This window comes from Crotalus tigris, unplaced genomic scaffold (assembly GCF_016545835.1).
Source record: "Crotalus tigris isolate CLP2741 ecotype Arizona unplaced genomic scaffold, ASM1654583v1 scf7180000023944.220044, whole genome shotgun sequence".
Lineage (NCBI taxonomy): Eukaryota > Metazoa > Chordata > Lepidosauria > Squamata > Viperidae > Crotalus > Crotalus tigris.
The window spans coordinates 110,513-130,066 of record NW_024100284.1 but is presented as its reverse complement, the minus strand read 5'-3'; the positions used below and the strand labels follow the sequence as shown (position 1 = coordinate 130,066).

The window sequence follows — 19,554 nt, the reverse complement described above, 5'->3', positions numbered from 1 at the left end:
TTACTCTCCCTTCACCTAGGATTTGCATTTCTGTTTTTATATTTACTGTTCATATGATTTGCATCACTGAGATTTCCCTTCCATGTGTGGTGGGTAGCTTTATAAATTCAATAAAAAATAAATAAAATAAGGGACAAGATAGCAAAGAAAGTGTGTTGACAATTTAATAAAATTGCGTAAATATTGTAAGTTGAAGTAAAATTGCTAATAACAAATCACTATTTTGTTGAAATACCCGGGCAGAAAATGTTTCCGCCAGTAGAGAAGTAATTTGGATGGTCTGACTCATCATGTTTTATATCAGAGCATAACATTCTGAGGTGTTGGCATTTTCCAAAATTTTGAATCTGATCCCCATACCCTGAAATTTAAATTATGATATTAAAACGAAAATGTGTTGGAAAGATACATAAATACATAACTATAAATCATATTAGCATTTTATTGTAATTCAATATAAAGAAGATAAAATCTTATTTAATATATAAGATTAATTGTGGATATCCTAGCCACTATATTTCTAAATGTAGCTTTCAATTTATGGATCAAAGAAAAAGACGTCTTCATCCAGAAAAAATAGTGCACATTTTTTCCTTGTTATTGTGTGTTTGTGAAGTTTCTTACATTAAGAGCCCTGGTAGCATAGTGTTAGAAGACAGTATTGCATACAAAGTCTGCCTACAGCCTGGAGTTTGATCTTGACGAGGCGCAAGGTTCGCTCAGCTTTCCAACCTTCTGAGGTTGGTAAATAAGGACCCAGATTGTTGGGGGCAATGTGCAAGTAATGCTTACATGGTAAACCGTGCCGAGAGTGCTGAAATTGCTATGGAGCTGTATACAAGTCTAAATGTTATTCCTTTCAAAAATGGAAGAAGACATCTATTCCTGAATAAAATTCTTTGACCAATCATCTGTTATGTTGTCTTCAGCCAAATTAGGAATTAGGGCAGCATTAACGCTGCACTTGAAACCACACTAGTCTTTTTCCTAACTAGCTGCTCTCTGGCATTCAGCTCTGGTCTCAGCATGATAATATAGCACTTGGGCATAAAAATGCAACCTAATAAACCACCACTTGAGGCCAAGATAGAGAAGACCTCCACAGCCACCATGGATTTCCCCTTAGTGCTTAAGTAGGTGGGCACAAAGGAGACCCAAACACTGCAGAAGACCAGCATGCTGAAGGTGATGAGTTTGGCTTCATTGAAACTGTCAGGCAACTTCCGGGCAAAGAAGGCCACCACGAAGCTGATGAGGGCCAAAAGCCACATGTAGCCCAGCACAACATAAAACATGATCTCTGAGCCTTCGTTGCATTGCACTAAGATCTCATCCAATTGGGAATGCATGTCCAATTCTGGGAAAGGAGGAGAAATGGTCAACCACACAACACAGATGCTTGTTTGAATAAGTGAGCAAAAAACAATGACTGAGACAGACAGGCTTTTCCCTACCCACCACCTCATGCGGTTCCCTGGCTTTGTGGCTATGAAGGCCAGAACCACAGTGATGGTTTTGGCTAACACACAAGATACCGCGATGGAGAAGACAACTCCAAAAACTGCTTGCCGGAGGAGACATGTGACTATCCCTGGGCATCCGAGAAAGAAGAAAGAGCAAAGAAAACACAGCAGGAGTGAGAAAAGCAAAGTGCAGGTGATATCCCAATTGTTGGCTTTGACAATGGGAGTGTTTTGGTGGCGGAGAAATGTCCCCATCACTACAATTGTGATTACAGCAAAAGAAACAGCAATGCTAGTCAGGATTTCTCCCAGGAATTCTTTGTAGGATAAGTAGGCGATAATTTTGGGAATACATTGATGGTGTTTGTCATTTGGATATTGTTCTTCTGGGCACCTCTCACATTGCTTGGAATCTAAAAACCATAAATAAGATCTTTAAAAATTCTACACATTGAATTGATATTAGGTTTTAACAATTATTCCTTGCTGAAACAGTTTTTGGAATCTTCACACATAAAAGTATGGTTGTATTCTGAGCAAGTTTCCATATTACCACTTGAATCTGATAAGTAGAATTGGCTTCATATAAAGAAAATAAACCTCTTTCAAAAATTTTGCCTTACGAAAATCTTTTTAAAAGTTTATTTAATATGCCATGTTTCTTGAAGAAGAGATTACACACCGAAATAAAGAAAAGCTTCTATTTAAAAAAGGAAGAAAGAAAACAAGGCAGGTGAGAGATCCCAATCAATCTATTCTTGTATTTAAAATTATATTAAAAAACCCAAACTTGATTAGAGAAAAATATACTTTTAAAGAGATACAGTATTACCGTAGATCTTTTTTTCTTACCAACCATGGTGGAAATGCTTCCCTCTGAACATTGGACACAGTCATAGCAGCAAACCTGTTTCCCCTCCTTAATTAATTTCCGGTACCCAGGATAGCAACTGTCTACACAGGTGGCAGAAGGTGGTGTCTAATGGGAATGGAAAGAATAAATAATTAAGAAGAATTATAATCTGGTTTTTACTCAATCAGTCAGCAGTCATTCTCTGTAAATAAATCCTAAAGCAATCATTTTCTTGTAAGTTTTTTAATGCAAAATTTTGAATTCCTAGAACTGATTTCTAGATTCAGTCAGAGTAGAAGTAAACATCTGAACAATCTTCTAAATGCTATTGAAAATTTGGATAAAAATCCCTTCACAATTCCTACATCATACATAAGAGAATTTGAAAAGTCCTGAAGAGGGTCATGGAAGAATCTCTCACAAACTTAATGACCTGTCTTAATTTGACAAATAATAAGAAATAAACTTATATGAGAAATGTTGAATTTCTAAGAATTTTGATTGGTAATGACATCCATATTTAGTCTTCCTCACTTCCTTGAGCTGATGGCAAATATATTCCTTCGTAGCATTTGCTGTCCTTTTTCAATTATCTCTGTGTTGCATTGCCATTGGAGAATGGTGTCCTAATTCTCCATGTATAATAAATGTAGTCACAAATGAAGGCCAATATGTGTGTCCCAGGATAATATTGCAGGATCTAATCTGGGTCATTCTTTGGGACCCGAGGTTGTATTCCAAGCTTTTGGACTTGTGTTGGAACCCATTTTCTAGGAACTTCTCTCTAACACAGTATGTGCTGTTCTGTGTGTGGTATTTATAGTGCCTGTGGTAAGTGGCTTTTTAGATGTTGATGGCTGGCTTTTAAGTCATTAGCGTGTGCTGCCCAGCCCTCACCTTTTAAGTACTAGGCTAAATGTAAATCATCATTCCTAATGAATGATCAGGGGACCGTTCCCAGGCTTCAATCACTTCCCTGGCTATTTTTGTGCCTGCTCGTCCAACAATCCTAAAAGTTGAAAATTGAATGTGTATCCTTGTCCATTGCAGTGTGAGGCTACCAATGAGTTTGGGGCTCCTCATCTGATGAATGTCAGGAATTCATGCAGGAGAAACAGTCCTGCATGAACTAGAACACCATATATTTCATAACTACATATCTAAATTCTGGTACTGCTATGTGGATGAGATATTTGTCCTCATCAAGAGAAATACACTTACAGATTTTCATACCATACTGAAATCCATCCTCCCTAATATACAGTTCACAATGAAGGAAAAACAACTAGGCAATTATGATTTTTAGATGTACTTGTAAACACAGAAGATGGAAGCCTAGAAACTAGAGCTAAATGTCTATGGAGATTCTCGTTATCCAGGTCATAGTAATCCCAAAAATTCTTTTTTACAAGGCAACTGGACTATGCTATTTTTCTTTGAAGATGTTTCACTTCTCATCCAAGAGGCTACTTCAGCTCTTGGATGAGAAGTGAAATGTCTTCAAAGAAAAACAAGAAAGTCCAGTTGCTGCATGAAAAAGCATCTTTGGGATACCTAGAAACCACAGTTTATCACAAGGCCACCAATGTTCCACAATTTTGAATTTTAACAGCAACCATCCACTGTCACACAAAAAGAGTTGCATCATAATACTATAAGGCAAGGTGAAAAGCCACTGGAGTAACCAGCAAGACAAACAGCTGGAGAGCAGGTAGCTACATGAACAATTCAATCAGAATGGGTGCCCACAATCATTTGTCATAAGATTTCTGTGCAACACAATGGGGAGAAAAAGGAAGAAAGAAGGTATAAGACCGACCACATGGCACAGCCTGACATACAGTATATCCAAAGCATTTCATAAGCAGTAGAATGAAGCTTCTGAGATGTGCAAGGGGGCATTCCCACCACAGAGGCTACCATACTAGAACAAATTATACCAATCAAGGAAGCAAATGCAGGTGTGGTGAGTGCAAGACTTGGGGTGATGGTCAGTTTTAGTAGATGTCCAATTAATCTCTCCTATTCTGTGATGAGCAATACAATGGGATAGCACATTAGTTCAATCTTGCCTGTATTTCAAAATGCATAAGCATCAGTGCCTGCTGAAAAGCTATTCACTTCTCTAAAGCAGGAAATTTACTATACTTTTCCAAAGCACATCACTTGAAAAAACCACTGTATCAAAATGGCCAGCAGCTGTCCCCAGATGTTTGAATTGGCTATGGGAAGGAAAAACTGTGAGTGGCAAGAGAAACATGCCCTGCAAAACTCCAGGGAGATGGGATGTGTAGGTTAGGCTGAAGTGGTGAATAGATATGCTGACCGTTTTCATGCTTTGGTTCTGAAACTGATTCAACCATCAACTAAACAGTCAGATAAACCCATTAGTGGGAAAGTCCTCTGGACCCAGATGGTCCATAACCCCAGCCAGCAAAGCTCTCTTTCCCCACAATCTGAAAGTATAATGTAGAATTGAGAATTGTTTCATTTTTCCAGGATACAAAATTGTTCTAACATCATTAGGAAGATTTCAAATGACTTTGGAACCATTCTCAGTTTACTTCTTTAAAATTCCAGAAATTGAGGAAATATCACCATTTTAGTTGTTTTTTTAAAATTCACCTGCTTAAATTTGGGATTCCATACAATGTCAGTTGTATTAATGGTGAGGTCTTCCTTCTGAGAACTCTGAGGTTCAATATGTCCAACTTGGATCTTCTTAAAGGATCGATTGGGGAAAGTAATCAAGTTGATGATATCGTATGCTGCTGCCAGATTTCCATTCTCATTGAAAGCTATTTCTTCCCCAGCACTATTGTTGAAATGGAGTTTTGTCAGAAATAAACGAAGCTAAAAGATAAGAGAGATAAGTGAGAAATTATGCTAATAGTAGGCAATAGGATTTACAGTTCCATGCTGTGATTTACCAAATGGTGCTGAGCTTGATTTTTAATGAACATTTGAGTTAATATTTTTTTATGTTCAAAGGCATAATTCTACTTTGCAGGAATATGTTCATATTTTTTAAGTTTAAGTAATTAATACAGATTTTGTCAGATAGATTGCTCTTCCAAATTTTGCATTTCATGAGACAAAAATTATTGCTAAGAAATATAATAGAAAAACAGAATATTAGAATAACAGAATTGGAAAGGACCTTGAAGGTCTTCTACTCCAACCTCTTTCTCAAGTTGGAGACCCTAGATCAATGATGGCGAACCTTTTAGAGACCAAGAGCCTAAATCGAAACCCCAAACCCACTTATTTATCGCAAAGTTCCAGGGGCGCATCAGCATTGTGGTGCCCTGGGGGGGGGGCAGGTAGACGCTTCTGAGTGCCACCTCTGCCATTCAAAAACCAGTGGCGCAAAAATGGGTCACCGTGGGGCATGGTGCAAAAATGGCCTCTGCCGCGCTGCGGGGTACAGATACAAAGTGCTGCACCATGCAAGAATGAGGCAGGGCTAGTGAATATCATGCAGGCACTAGCCACACCTATTTGTAGCACATGCATGCTCACGGCCCCATGCATGCACGCATGCATGTAAAATACTTCCCCCTCCCTTTTCTTCCAGTCCACCAATCGACAATGGTTTGTGACCTCTGTTCTACCACTTCTACTTCAGCTTGCAAGTTGGCTTCTTCGCCTGCTTTGTGCTGGGTGGGGGTCCTGCTCTGGGTGGTGGTGGCGGTCTGATGGACCTGCTGCTGGCATTGGCAGCGTGTGTGCCAACAGAGAGGGCTCTGAGTGCGACACATGTGCCATAGGTTCGCCACCACTGCCCTAGATCATTTCAGACAAATGCCTGTCCTATACTAGACCTCCCCAAACTTTCCGGGTTGGCAGCCCAGAGGGAAAGGAGGAGCAGAGAAATGTGTGAGTGTGCGTAGGCATGGACAAACAAGCACGTGCATGACAGCGGCACTAGGACCCACACACCTGCAGCCGTGCTGTTTCATGCCATCTGCACGCCTGTGCAAGCAGGATGCTAGGGGCTGCAAATGGGCTGCTAGTGCCCATGCGCATGCACAAATGGGTGGCTAACACTTGCATGCATGCACAAAAGGCCACTAGCACCTGCGTGACACTGGCAGGAGCCCTAGCGCTCCCACATTCGCCAACCATTCCTGCAGTTGGGTGACTCAGAGACCGCAGGCCAGTACCGGGTCATGGACCACAGGTTGGAGACCCCTGTCCTATATCATTTCAGACAAATGGTTGTTCAATATCTTTTTAAAAACCTCCAATGTTGGAGCATCCACAACTTATGGAAGCAAATCATTTCACTGATTAATTGTTCTAAATGTCAGGAAATTACTCCTTAGTTTTAGGTTGCTTCTCTCCTTGATTATTTTCCATCCATTACTTCTTATTCTGCCTTCAGATGCTTTGGAGAATAGGTTTGTGGCAGCACATTATATATAATGGATGTCACCATATTTTTGGGAATTCTGTCCCAGAAAACATGATTAAAAAGTTCCATTGTGGGACTGAAAATATCTACACCAAGCATATCTTAGAGAAAGACAAGTATTTTCATCCTATACTACCCCTGTCTCCAACTTTATTCCATTATTATTATTATTATTATTATTATTATTATTATTATTATTATTATTATTATTATTATTATTATTATTATCGATCATCGCACAGACTAATTCTGGCTGCACAAGATCAAGCCTTAAGGACAAATGCATACAAAGTCAAAATTGAGAAGACAGCAACAGACAGTAAGTGCCGCCTATGCAAAGAAGCTGAAGAAACAGTGGACCACTTGGTAAGCTGTTGCAAGAAGATTGCACAAACTGATTACAAGCAGCGGCATGACAAAGTAGCAACAATGGTGCATTGGAAGATCTGAAAAAAATATCATTTGCCTGTAAGCAAAAACTGGTGGGATCATAAAATAGAGAAAGTCATAGAAAATGATAAAATTAAACTGCTCTGGGACTTCAGAATTCAAACAGACAAGCACCTGCAACATAACACCCCAGACTTAACAATTGTCGATAAGAAAGACAAAAAAGTCTGGATAGTGGATGTGGCAGTGCCTGGAGACAGCAGAATAGACGAGAAAGAACTGGAGAAGATAACAAAATACAAAGACCTACAAATAGAAATAGAAAGACTGTGGCAAAAGCAAGCAAGGGTAGTACCAATAGTCATAGGCTCCTTGGGTGCAATCCCAAAACAACTGGAGCACCACTTGAACACCATTGGCATTGACAAATTTGCTATTAGTCAATTGCAAAAGGCGGCCTTATTAGGAACTGCTTCCATCCTGCGACGATACCTGTAATACCATCAAACATCCACATCTGCCTATCCCAGGTCCTGGGTAAGGACTCGATAGGTAGACAAAATGCCAAATCCAGTCTGAACATCTGGCTGACTGTGCGATGATCAATAATAATAATAATAAAGTTGGAAGGGAACTTGGAGGTCATCTAGTCCAACCCCCTGCTCAGGCCTTTGCAGTTCGTCCAATTCTGTTTCTGTGAATACTTTATTTCATATTATAAATCTGCATTGAGTTGCTAGTCTCTGTTCTGTTATTTCTGATTCTGGATGTTGTTTTTTCCAGAACTGGTGCATTCGTTTTTGATATCCTCTTCTTGTTGGACTTGATCTGTAGTAACAGATCATTATTTCTTTGTTTTCCATCACTGTGTATCTGCGACGGGTAAACACCTTTTCTTCCAGTAGTTCTGCAGCTGCTGGCCCTGGTTGCTCAGCCAACAATCCTAAGTCCTGTAACCAATTTTTCACCAGATATCCAGGAACTCCAATATCTAGCGTGGACCTTGTTAACCCGGGCAACATCCGAGCCGGTATGGCATTCTGAAATTTACGTCTCACCATATTTTTTATAGAAGAGACACTCTTTGTCTGACTCCTCTGATGAGACCTGTCCAGTGAGGTTGAACCTCTGGCATAGCTCTCATCTTCCTCAGAGTACACAAGCTCCACAACCACGTCAATGTAGTGCCTCACTGGGGGATTATTATTATTGTTGTTGTTGTTGTTGTTGTTGTTATTATTATTATTATTATTATTATTATTATTATTATTATTATTATTACTATTGTATAGAAATTCCTCCTTCTCTTTACTTTAGTGAATTTTTCTTCTGCTACTCAACCAGAAAGTGCTACAAAAAAGGTAGTCTTTTTCTGGATTTGAGAATTTTGGGAACTGAAGATTGGAAAGGGAGCAGAAAGCCCCTGGGAGAAAAATTACTTCCATATATCTAATGTGATACCTAAAATATAGAACAATACCTAAAAATATAACAATATGGCGACAAGAAATAAGGAATAAGCAATTTCAGAGATTACCACCAAGCGTCTAGACAACTAAAAATTATAAACAGCAATTTTAAATTTTTAGATATGTAATTCTTCTACTCTAGAGGAATAGCTTAATGAAGAATCTGATAATGTTATTTGTTCTATGCCAACCTGTGAGATGCAAGAGATGAGGAACCAGAACAGTACTACAATTTTATTTCCTGCTATCTATACACGAGACTCTGAACTATTAATGGCCAAGGTGAATTGGTGCCAGAAAAGAATGAATGGATTTTAAAGAGGGCTGGACTTAGGTCTCTTATAGGGATAGAGAGATGCCAGACTCATGATGCTTTTGACCCCATCCTCGAGCTCAGCCTAGTAATAATCTCCTACATTACCTAAACGAAATCATGTTTTGTTCAATCAGACACTTTCAGGTAAATGCAGATGGGATTGGAGTAAAAATATATTGTTAGTGAATTTTGTAAAAATTGAAATTAATATGTTATTATGGCTACATTCCCATTAAAGTAGAAGGCACTATAACTCACTTGCCAAGGTTGGACTTTCAGAAAATTCCACTTCTCTCCATTGCCCATTCTCTTCTGCCTGGCTCTGGATGAATACATAGCATGGAGACTATGTGCTACAGCATACACAGCATTGTAAATATTGTAGCTCTGGCCAGACATCTCCATTTCAAAGACAGTTCCAGGGAGACTCTGCAGATCCTCTTTCCCAGTGCAGTTTCCTTTGCCTGATGCATACATTTTGTACATTGGAAATGAACAGGTAAATGCAGCACCCCAGAACATAGATAGGAAATACATTTTAGAATGAAATGGATTTAGGTTCTCAAGGAACTTTTGAAAACCTGGTACCATATTTGTGTGTAGGGCAAAAGACAAACTGCCATTGAAGGACAACGCTGTGAATTTCTGGGGCACAAAGACGGAAGTCACATCCCACAGAGCACTTATGATCCAAACCCTCTCTATGGGGAGCCTTCTATTAATTTCATACCATTCAAGAATTACTCGTAAGCCTTCTATAGATTGCATGTCCCCATAAACAACTATTACATTGGGTTTACTATTCAATAAGGAACATCCTATGCTATTTAGATTATTCTTCCGGAATATACTGGGTTCGTAATTTATCAGTCTTGGAATAAATTGAATAAAAGAAATGCAAATATCTCTCTGAATTAATTTTGGCCTCAGAATTCTGAAAAATCTCTCTCCAGTGGTGTCTTCTGGGATGAGAAGGCCGATCCAATTCCATCCAAAATGTTTCAAGAGCTGAATAATCCCAACATAGTGAAGGTTTTCATTAGGAGTCATCCAGAAGAAAGAAGGAAACTGCATTTTATCACTCAATGCAAGGTCAAAAGAGCCATAACTGAGCTGCAAAGAGTGAATAATAATGATGTACTTTTAGACTAAGTATTGCTTCTGCAGACACATCAAAAAATGGAAGTAAGTACATTTCTTTTGGATACTGTTTTTCCATAGAAAATCTTAATGGGAAAGACAAATACTAAACCTGAGGCTCAACAAATCTTTCCTCAGAGCTTTTGCAACCAGACCATCATTAGCATTCCATTCAACACTTTTTAGACAAAAATCATCTCAGTTTTTGATTGTGCTAACCAGAAATAGAGAGGAGAGAGGAATGAGTAACAAGAGAGGAGCCTTATTCATTAAGGACCTGACAGTATCTGAGAGTATTCATCTGGCATTTTATATTATAAGGTTAAGATAACTAGTGCTTTACTGATAAATGTATTTAACATTGTTGTGGCATTTACAGAGAGGGGAGAAAGTCAAAGAAGATGGAGAGACAACATCAGACACACTATTACAGCATCAATTAGCAATGGTTGAGTCCACCAGAAGAGCAAGAACCAGAATTTTGTATCTCTCTCAACACCCAAAGAAGAAGAAGAAGAAGAAGAAGAAGAAGAAGAAGAAGAAGAAGAAGAAGAAGAAGAAGAAGAAGAAGAAGAAGAAGAAGAAGAAGAAGAAGACAGAAACAATGATACCTACACCATTTCTTACAAACAAAATATGACGTTTGTGCTTATTAAGAATTAATTGATACATTACATTTCTCTGGGAAAATAAATAAATAAAACTACCCCAAATCAGCTCCCCAATATTGCAGCTGTTTTTGAGGGGTTCTCTCCACTTTTAACCACCACTCTTTCCTTTCTTGTGCATTTATGTGAGCCCGGATACCTACCTGTGGAATTTTGTAAGCATTTAATACGTTGGCCATCTGTATGGTGTTCTGGGAAGGGAGATCACCAATGACAGCCATGATGTTTTGCTCCTTTCCCCTCCTGTAATTGAGGGGACAACGGCCTTCAACAAAGAAAAGAGTCAAAAGGTTCTCAGAGGCTTTCAGTGCTTGAAAACCATTGTCATAGACCTTGGAGACCAAGGTGATGTTGGGTAACAAGTTCTCATTCACGTTGATCTCCTGAATGGCAAAACTGAAGGCTAGGATATGCTGTAGGTTTTTAGGCAACGGCCTGCAAGAAGAGTTTCAGTTAGTTCTACAATCTTAGAAAGTGACAAGGATTGGATTTAGATAGACTTCTTTGATAGTGCTTTTCTCTTTGCCTAAAATGATATATTTGTCTGCTTTAATGAGTATTAGAGAAGTGAAGAATGCACCCATATTCTGAAGCATTGTTTTAAAAAGAATAAAACCTTCATTCTTAAATTTCAGTAGTTAAGATATTCCAGAGATGAGGAAAGCATGGAATGAGGAGCTTTGTTGGAATGTCTGAATGTCACTTGAGGATCATGTGGGCATCTGGGCATCATACTTTGAGAAGTTTAAAACAGGGTTTTAATGCAATTAAAAGGATTATTTCTTATGTGTAGCATAGCAATGAAATTGGAGGGCAAAAACTGATGAATTGTCCCAACTGTTAAGACAATCCAAATACTCAAAATGTACTGTAACATTTGATCACACCCATACATTTTAAAATGACCCACCTTTCTATGCCTTAAAGTACTAAGGAGACATACAGCATGATAAATAGAAATCTCAAGCAACCATAATCTATTTAAAATAAAAGTCTTGGTATATAGAAGTGTTTGCAAATAAGGAATAAATGATAAAATCCTAATGATGTCATTATATATTATGAGCTGGCAAAGAGGGAGGAGAGCCTGTGGCTTGGTGGTTAAATCACTGCCTAGTATGTAAACTGCCCAGGTTCAAATCCCATAAAGGGTGTGGCTAACTGAAGAGAGCAGAATGAGCTCGAAATGGCCATCTTAGTCTCCCAATTTAATTCTTTAATTCTTTGTCAGAAAAAGAAATTTGGATTATGAGAATCATAGATATATATTTATAAATTTTATTAAGATATCATGCTAGATATTTTTAACAAGGATTCTTTTTCTTTTTGCATACAAAATAAACAAATAGAGGAACAATATTGTTAAAATTAAACTTAGGAATTTTTTAATGATCAGATTAATTCTTGTGTAGCAACAGCCACATGAAAAACCAGGAATCTACAAGGCTACATTCAACAGCTATATTCTAGCACCTGACTAAGAGAGATTTATAAATAAGAATCATGCCTAAAGCAGTTTTGATTCTCATCTACAGTGGAAAAATTTTAATGTGAATCTCTTGAATTCAATCACATTAAAAAAAAACCTGAAAGGTTTCTTTCAAAAGAGTACTTGCTTTCCACGCAAGGATCCTTCTGGGTGTTCCATAAAGTGGAGTAAAGGCAATTCAGGATATATAGTAGACACAAATTCTCCAATGATTATATCATTGGAGAGGGCAGGGAAATTAAGCTTAAAATGTCTTTGTCACCACACATGGGGTTAAATGTCTTGCTGAAAGAAGCCTGGAGGAAAAGGACAGAGAGTAGAAACACATGGCAATGTATCTGAGTCCTTTTGAATGCCAAAGGAATTTGGCTCCAATCACAGCAGTGCAAGCACATCTTCATCACAGCACTTTGCCTGCAACAATGAAAGAGAGTCTCTGTTGGTTTTATGCATAACTAAAGTATTAAATTACAATAATTATCATCTGAGTGATTCATAATGCAACCTACTGAGCCTCATGAAGTTGTTGCTAATAGTAAAATTAAATTGTTAAGTGTTTAAGTGTTCTGTGCTTTCCCAAAAAACAAGTTTAATTAATTAATTAATTCTGACAATTATGAGGTAGGCAAACCCCTTTCTCAAAGCTATTCAACTATTTTTCCAGTTGATGAAATGTTATGGTCCAAACGCATCTCTTGGCTACCCCTCATCAAGAAAGAAAGAAAGAAATGATCTTGGGATCATAACAGATTTGGGGAGCTGAGTCCTGCTTTCCCTATCGAAAGAAAGCAATGCTGGTTAAAAGGAGGAAGAGATAGTTTAATAGCCAGATAAATTCTCCCTTCTCCTCTCACAACCTCCTAATTCATAAAAAATACTTATTTCTTCTGCCCATCGCTTTGCTGAAATGGTCATATTGGAAAAAGAAACTCTGTAGTTTTATTAGAACTCTGTTCTAATAAAAGGCCAATTGGATGAACTGTGGAGAATGGAGACCACTTTGTAGGCACCAGCTACTTAACTCATTAAAATTGGTTGTGGATGTTCCCTCCCCCTGGACTCCTGGGCAACTTCCTGTCAAAATTTCTTCCTGTTCATTGCTGAAAGAGACAGATACAGCTGCTGACTACTGCTCTATCATGGTGGCTGAATAGTTGTCTGGAAGGCTTTGATCTTGATGCACTTTGAAAGAGGTGGTGAGTTTTGAGAGAGGGATCTCATGCATCGTTGCCTGAAGCAGTGGAAAAGAAGAGGCTTGGTCCTCTATCAAAACTCACCATCCTCTGTGAAGGATGAGGAATGGCAATTCTTCTTTCAGCTTGAAATTAGGTTCACTATGACTAAACCATATTTCAATAGGTCCATCAGTTTGGTCTTATAGTCATTGTTTTTCTAAAAAAAAAAAATTTCTTAAAATGGCAACCAAAGAGGTATATTAGGTAGGCACGTTGCTTTATATTATTCCAAACTCTTACATTGCTTTAATTGAAAAAAGAAACCCAGAAATTTCAGTGGCTTTAAAAAATGGCATACACGTAATAAATCATGCATTAAATACAATAGAAATAATAACATTAAAATAACCCAGCATAGTTTTATCACTCAAAATCTTAGTGACCATGCAGATATAGTTGTATAATTTTTTGCGTAGCAGCAAAGTGCTAGTTTGACCACTCCCTTCTCTTAGGAATTAGTTTCCATGAATGAATGAAGGAAGTAAAGTATATAGTGGTACCTTGGTACTCAACTGCTTTCAAACTCATCAAATTTGGTGGTCAATACATTTCAACATGAAAAATGAAAATTTTGTGGTGGTATTCATTGTTTGTTTCATGCACAAGCTTGAACTTCTAAGCATTGGCTGCCATTATTCCTTATGAGAAAACATTGTTTGGTACTCATCATTTTTAGTCCTCATCATGCTTCCCTGAACAAATTAACAATGAGTACTAGGGTACCACTGTATTTGCCAGTTGTTAGTTTGATTTTTTTGAAGAAGTATAAAGAATAATTATCTCTTCTTCTGTTCTTTTCATTTTTGGAGAATGCAACTATACTGACACATATTTCCACTTTGTCACTTAAACACTCCTTTTGTCTTTAACATGTTAGAATGGAAGATTTCAGCATCTTACCAAAAGGTAAAGTAGAAGCACAGGAGAGATGTAAAGATGTTCTACAATTTGGCCACAACTAAATAGCTAATGTCATTGAGGGGTGGGGTGAAGTGACTTAGAGGTAGAGCTCTCTTCTCATAATCAGGAGGCTGTGGGTTTGATCCTATGTGTAGTAGCAGATATTTCTCTCTCTGGGCACAATGAGTAATTGTCTGCTGAGAACTCTGCATAGACATCAGGAAGGGCATCTGGCCAGTAAACACTTGAGCTCCATTTAGTTGCCCCAACTCCACCCTGATGCAAGGGATTGCAAAGTTGTTAAAAGAAAAAAATAGCTAATGTCATTATATAGAGCAGGGATGTCAAACTGCCGGCCCTGGGCCAGATGCATCCTAGCAAAACCGCACCCCACTCAACTGCTTTGAAATTCATTGAATTTGATACTCAACACATTTTGATGTGAAAATCTTGTCTCAGTACTCATTGAGGTAAAACATGTTGGTGTCAGCTCCTTTGTGAGTCACTATATTATTTTAAATTTGTTTTTTACTTATTGTTTGGTATTCACTGGAACCAATTAAGGATAAGTACCAAGGTACCACTGTATAAAATTGAAACCAGAAGATTTTATTTTAGAACTATTGGATGAAAAATTTGGAAAAGAAAATGGAAATTTAATACATATGTTAACAGCAGTAAGAATCCTATATGGACAAAAATGGAAAGGCTTGTCAATTCCCACAGTGGAAGAATGAGGGAAGAGAAGCATTTTATTGCTGATTTGTTTACTTACTCAATTTATAAGAGCCAGTATGGTCTAGTGCAGGGTTCTTCAAGCTTGGCCCTGTTATGACTTGTGGACTTCAACTCCCAGAATTCCTCAATCAGTGTGCCTGGCTGAGGAATTCTGGGAGTTGAAGTCCACAAGTCATAAAAGGGCCAAGTTTGAAGACCCCTGGTCTAGTGGTTAAGGCATCAGGCTAGAAATCAGGATACCATGAGTTCTAGTCCATTAAAGCCAGCTGGATGATCATGGGCAAGTTGCTCGCTATCAGCCTATCACCTCACAGGGTTGCTGTTTAGGGAAAATAGGAGGAGGAAGATAGGTTGTATATGTTTGCCCCTTGAGCTGTTTATGAGAAAAGGTATAAATATGTGGCACAAATAAATAAATGTCACCTAACTCAAACAAAGTGACTTTGGGTGATAGGTGCTGGGTTCTTGTTTATCATGGTGGTAAGATTGGGGTGGGGCTTGCCTCAAGAGCTCCTAGCTCTTTTTCTAATCTTCCTTCTTGTAAAGCTCAACCATTCCTTCAGAAAACATTTCAACCTAAAAGATCCTTATCAGCGAAAAGTTTCCACACATCCTTCAGATCTCCCAGATGAAATTATAATTGGAGAATTTGTATCCATGATACTTGGTAATTATAGGGAACAGAAGTTTAGGGAACATCCACTTTCTTCACCACCACAAGCTTAGTAAGTGATTCTTCATTTTTATCTAAGGTGTCTCTGACCCCATAACATTCTTTCCTTAAAAAACCTTCAGTGGTTTTTCATTCTTGGAAGATTCTGTTTGGGTCTGATGATCATTCTTACTTTCCCCACCTAAATGACTATTTCTAAATAATGATAGATCTCTTATTCTGCCTTCTAATTTTCTCCATGTCTTGACATTTTGTATGCCAAGCACACTTATAGCAGAAATTGAGGTGGGGGGCAGGTTTCAGCTATTAACTTTTGACTGAAAACATATAGATAGCCTGTGTGTGAAGATGGATTTGCTCAGAGCCCTAATAGTTCTCTCTGTACAATTTAGATCCCCTGGTAGACAATAAGGAATATATAATAAGATTAAAAAATGTTAATTCTAAGATATTGTTTCATTTGTAGGGTATAGTACCTTGGGCAAGTTGAATGAGAATAATTAGGAATTCTTACATCCCTAATTCCTTTCAAGAATTCTCATTAGAAACCCTGACAAAGTATGTCTATGGCTATATTATATTTAATAATGTACTTTGGATGCGTAAAGGGAGAAGCAATTTTGTATATCCAAAGTATACATCCAAAATTTTGTGTATCCTTATATACTTTACCTAGAAGATTAGATCCTCTCTGTCTCTCTGTCTGTCTCCCCCATCTCTCTGATTTAAGAGCATAGTTTCTTTATGACATCTATAACTTGTATGAATTACACCATTGAGATATATAGTAAAATGCAAAAGAAAAGAGTATCAATTTTAAAAAAGAAACCTAAAATATATAGACAGATATATAGTGTGTGCATTAATGACAGAAGAAAGAAACTTATTTACTTTGCTTTAGGGGAATATCTGAACTATTTATTTCAGAAAGAGTTTCCCATCATATAGAGAACGATATTCAGTTGAGCTCTATGGGCAAGCGATGATCTAAGCTGCAAGTCACTTAATTATTAGCCCTTAAGATCTAACATTCAAAATTCTCTTGGCAGTCTAATCCCTAAAAACTACCAGCATGTCCTTGCTTTTATTTTTGCCATCAAAGAAATCAATAAGAATCCCGCACTATTACCCAACAACACATTACGGTCCCAGATTTATGACAATGCGTACAATTCATGGAGAACCACTTGGACCACTTTGGATCTTCTCTTTCTAAGACAAGGGGATCCACTCAATTATTACTGTATCACTGAAGAGGAAGTCATGGCCAACATTGGGGGACTCACCTCTGAAAATTCTATTCACATGGCCAACATCTTAAGTACTTACAAGATTCCTCAGGTAAATGTTTGGAAATAGGTATATAGAAGGAAAAGGAGAATAACTGTTAAGTCTCAGTGGTAAAGGTAAATTCTTCTATTGTTTGAAATGTCATTTTACATCTACTTCTAATTGAGGACCTGGCTTACTGCAAGCTTGAAATGTAAACTAGAGAAATCAAATTTCATTCATATCCTTTTCACCGAATTTCAAACTAAATACACTGATTGATTGATTGATTGTCTGACTATGTGCCATCAAGTTGATGTTGATTCTTAGTGACCACATAAATATGAAAGCTACTTAACTGGTATTTCTCATCTTCAAAAGGACCACGCATGGGCAATGTAAGTGAGTCCATCCACTCACCAAACAATATACTAAAGTGGATTTTTAAGAATGTCCAGTAAATTTGTTTCTAATATTAGCAGCCATTTAAAAAGAGTGTATACAAAATTGAATGTTTTTCTGTGATTTAAAATGTTTTTCCCCAGGTTAGTTATGGCTCCTCTGACCCCATATTAAGAAAGAAAATTGGTTTTTCTTCTTTCTACCGAATGATTCCCAATGAAGCTTTTCAATACATGGGAATAGTTCAACTTCTGAAATATTTTGAATGGAATTGGGTTAGTCTAATTGTTTCAGACGATGAAAGTGGTGAAAACTTTCTTCGAACTTTGAGACCCAAGCTTCTACAGAATAATATTTGCATAGCTGGGATACAGATGATCCCAATTATGTCACTATTTTTATTAAGAGAGATACTTGAGAAAAAAATCCTTCAAATTCAATCTGTTATCTCCCAAAGTAAAATCAATGTGTTCCTTGTACATGGAAATGTCCAGTCTCTGGAAGGATTACAGATGGTTTTATACTCAATGGAAATTGGCCATAACAAGCCTCTGGAGAAGGTGTGGATCACAACATGTGAATGGGATTTCACTGCTCAGAACCCTGCCAGACAATTTAGCAAAAAATCCTTCAATGGAACCCTATCATTCTCATTCCATACCAAAGATGTGCCAGGATTTCAGAATTTTCTTGAGAAAATAAATCCTCTGAAGTCTACATTTTATTTCCTGTCTGAATTCTGGACATCAACATTCTTCTGCTCACTCAACATCCATATAGTTTATGGACAGAAAATGAAGAATTGCACTGGGGAAGAGAAGCTGGAGAACCTTCCTGATTTTGTCTTTGAAATGGGGATGTCTGGTTGGAGTTATAGCATCTACAATGCTGTTTATCTTGTGGCACATTCTCTCCATGCTTTGTATTCCTGGAGGAACAAACGGAGGGAAAGCAGAAATCAAGGCCAATGGAATCTCCAAAATGTTCCTCCCTGGCAGGTACTCACAAGTAAATTGGTCAATTCATTAAAACCAAAATAATTTAGAAAACTAAAAGAGAACTAAAACAGAAGCATACATGATGTAACAACAGAGATAAACAAGAAAACACAACCAGCGTTTGAAACTGCAAAGAAAAGCAAGTGAATGTTTTTAGAAGAATGTTGAGAGAATGGAGATACCTTATAAAATATTTAAAGTGAATTAGAAATTGAGAGTCCAGATGCACCAATGAGATACTGATTTAAAATTGATGCTAAATTTAACACCATAGGGAAAATGGATAATTTAATCCAGGGCTTTTCAACCAGTGATATGGATACCACCTGTAGTACATTGGCACCTGGCAGGTGGTACATGACCATCCTATAAAAGTGGTAGCAGGGGAAGGGAATGAGCTGAACTGGTGGAAGCACCGCACAAGCCTGAGTGAGAGATGGCTGGAGCGGCAGAGCTGTCAGGGCTCAGTGGAAGCGCCAGGATCAGTGCTGCTTTCCAGCTGATTGGCACTTCTTTGGGGCTGTCAGGGCTTAGTGGATGCACCAGGATCAGTGCAGGCTCCAGCTGGAGCTCGGCACTGATCCTGGTGCTTCTGTTGAGCCCTGAAGAAGCATCAATCAGCTGGAAAGCAGCACTGATCCTGGCACTTCTGCTGAGCCCAGAAGAAGCACAGATCAGCTGGAATGTTGCAGCATCTCCAGGGTCTTGTGATTTACATTCAGATGCTTGGCAACTGATTCATATTTATGGTGGTCACAATGTCCCAGGGTCATGTGAAGTGACCAAAACCTGCTGCAACCACCCAGCAGAGGGTGGGGGGATAAAAACCAAACACACCCCCACCCCACCCCTGCTGCCAATCCTCAACAGAAATGCTCACAACAATGAAAACCTCAGACAGGAGGAAGAGCTCCACCAGTTGGGCAGGCAGGTGTCTTGCTCGGCTGTGGCTTGGGGGGCAGTTTTTTCAGTGCCATTGTAACTTTGAACAGTCAGTAAGTGAACTGTTGTAAATCGAGGACTACCTGTACTTTATCACTTTTTTCCTTTTTATTCTTTTCTTTTTGATCATCAAGTTTTTGACACCTTACTAGGCGACTGGTGGTACTCGGTTACTGGCATATCGTAAAAGTG

General features: G+C 38.2%; 1 protein-coding gene across 1 annotated transcript; it reads right to left on the bottom strand.

Annotated features, from left to right (window-relative positions):
- Positions 1 to 941: 941 nt before the first annotated feature.
- Positions 942 to 11,105, bottom strand: LOC120298517 (vomeronasal type-2 receptor 26-like; the record flags this gene model as incomplete). The annotated part of the gene is made up of 4 exons (XM_039322319.1): positions 942 to 1,876; positions 2,316 to 2,442; positions 4,942 to 5,169; positions 10,860 to 11,105. Coding segments are annotated over 4 exons (1,536 nt in total), but the record flags the coding sequence as incomplete, so codon positions are not given.
- Positions 11,106 to 19,554: the final 8,449 nt, after the last annotated feature.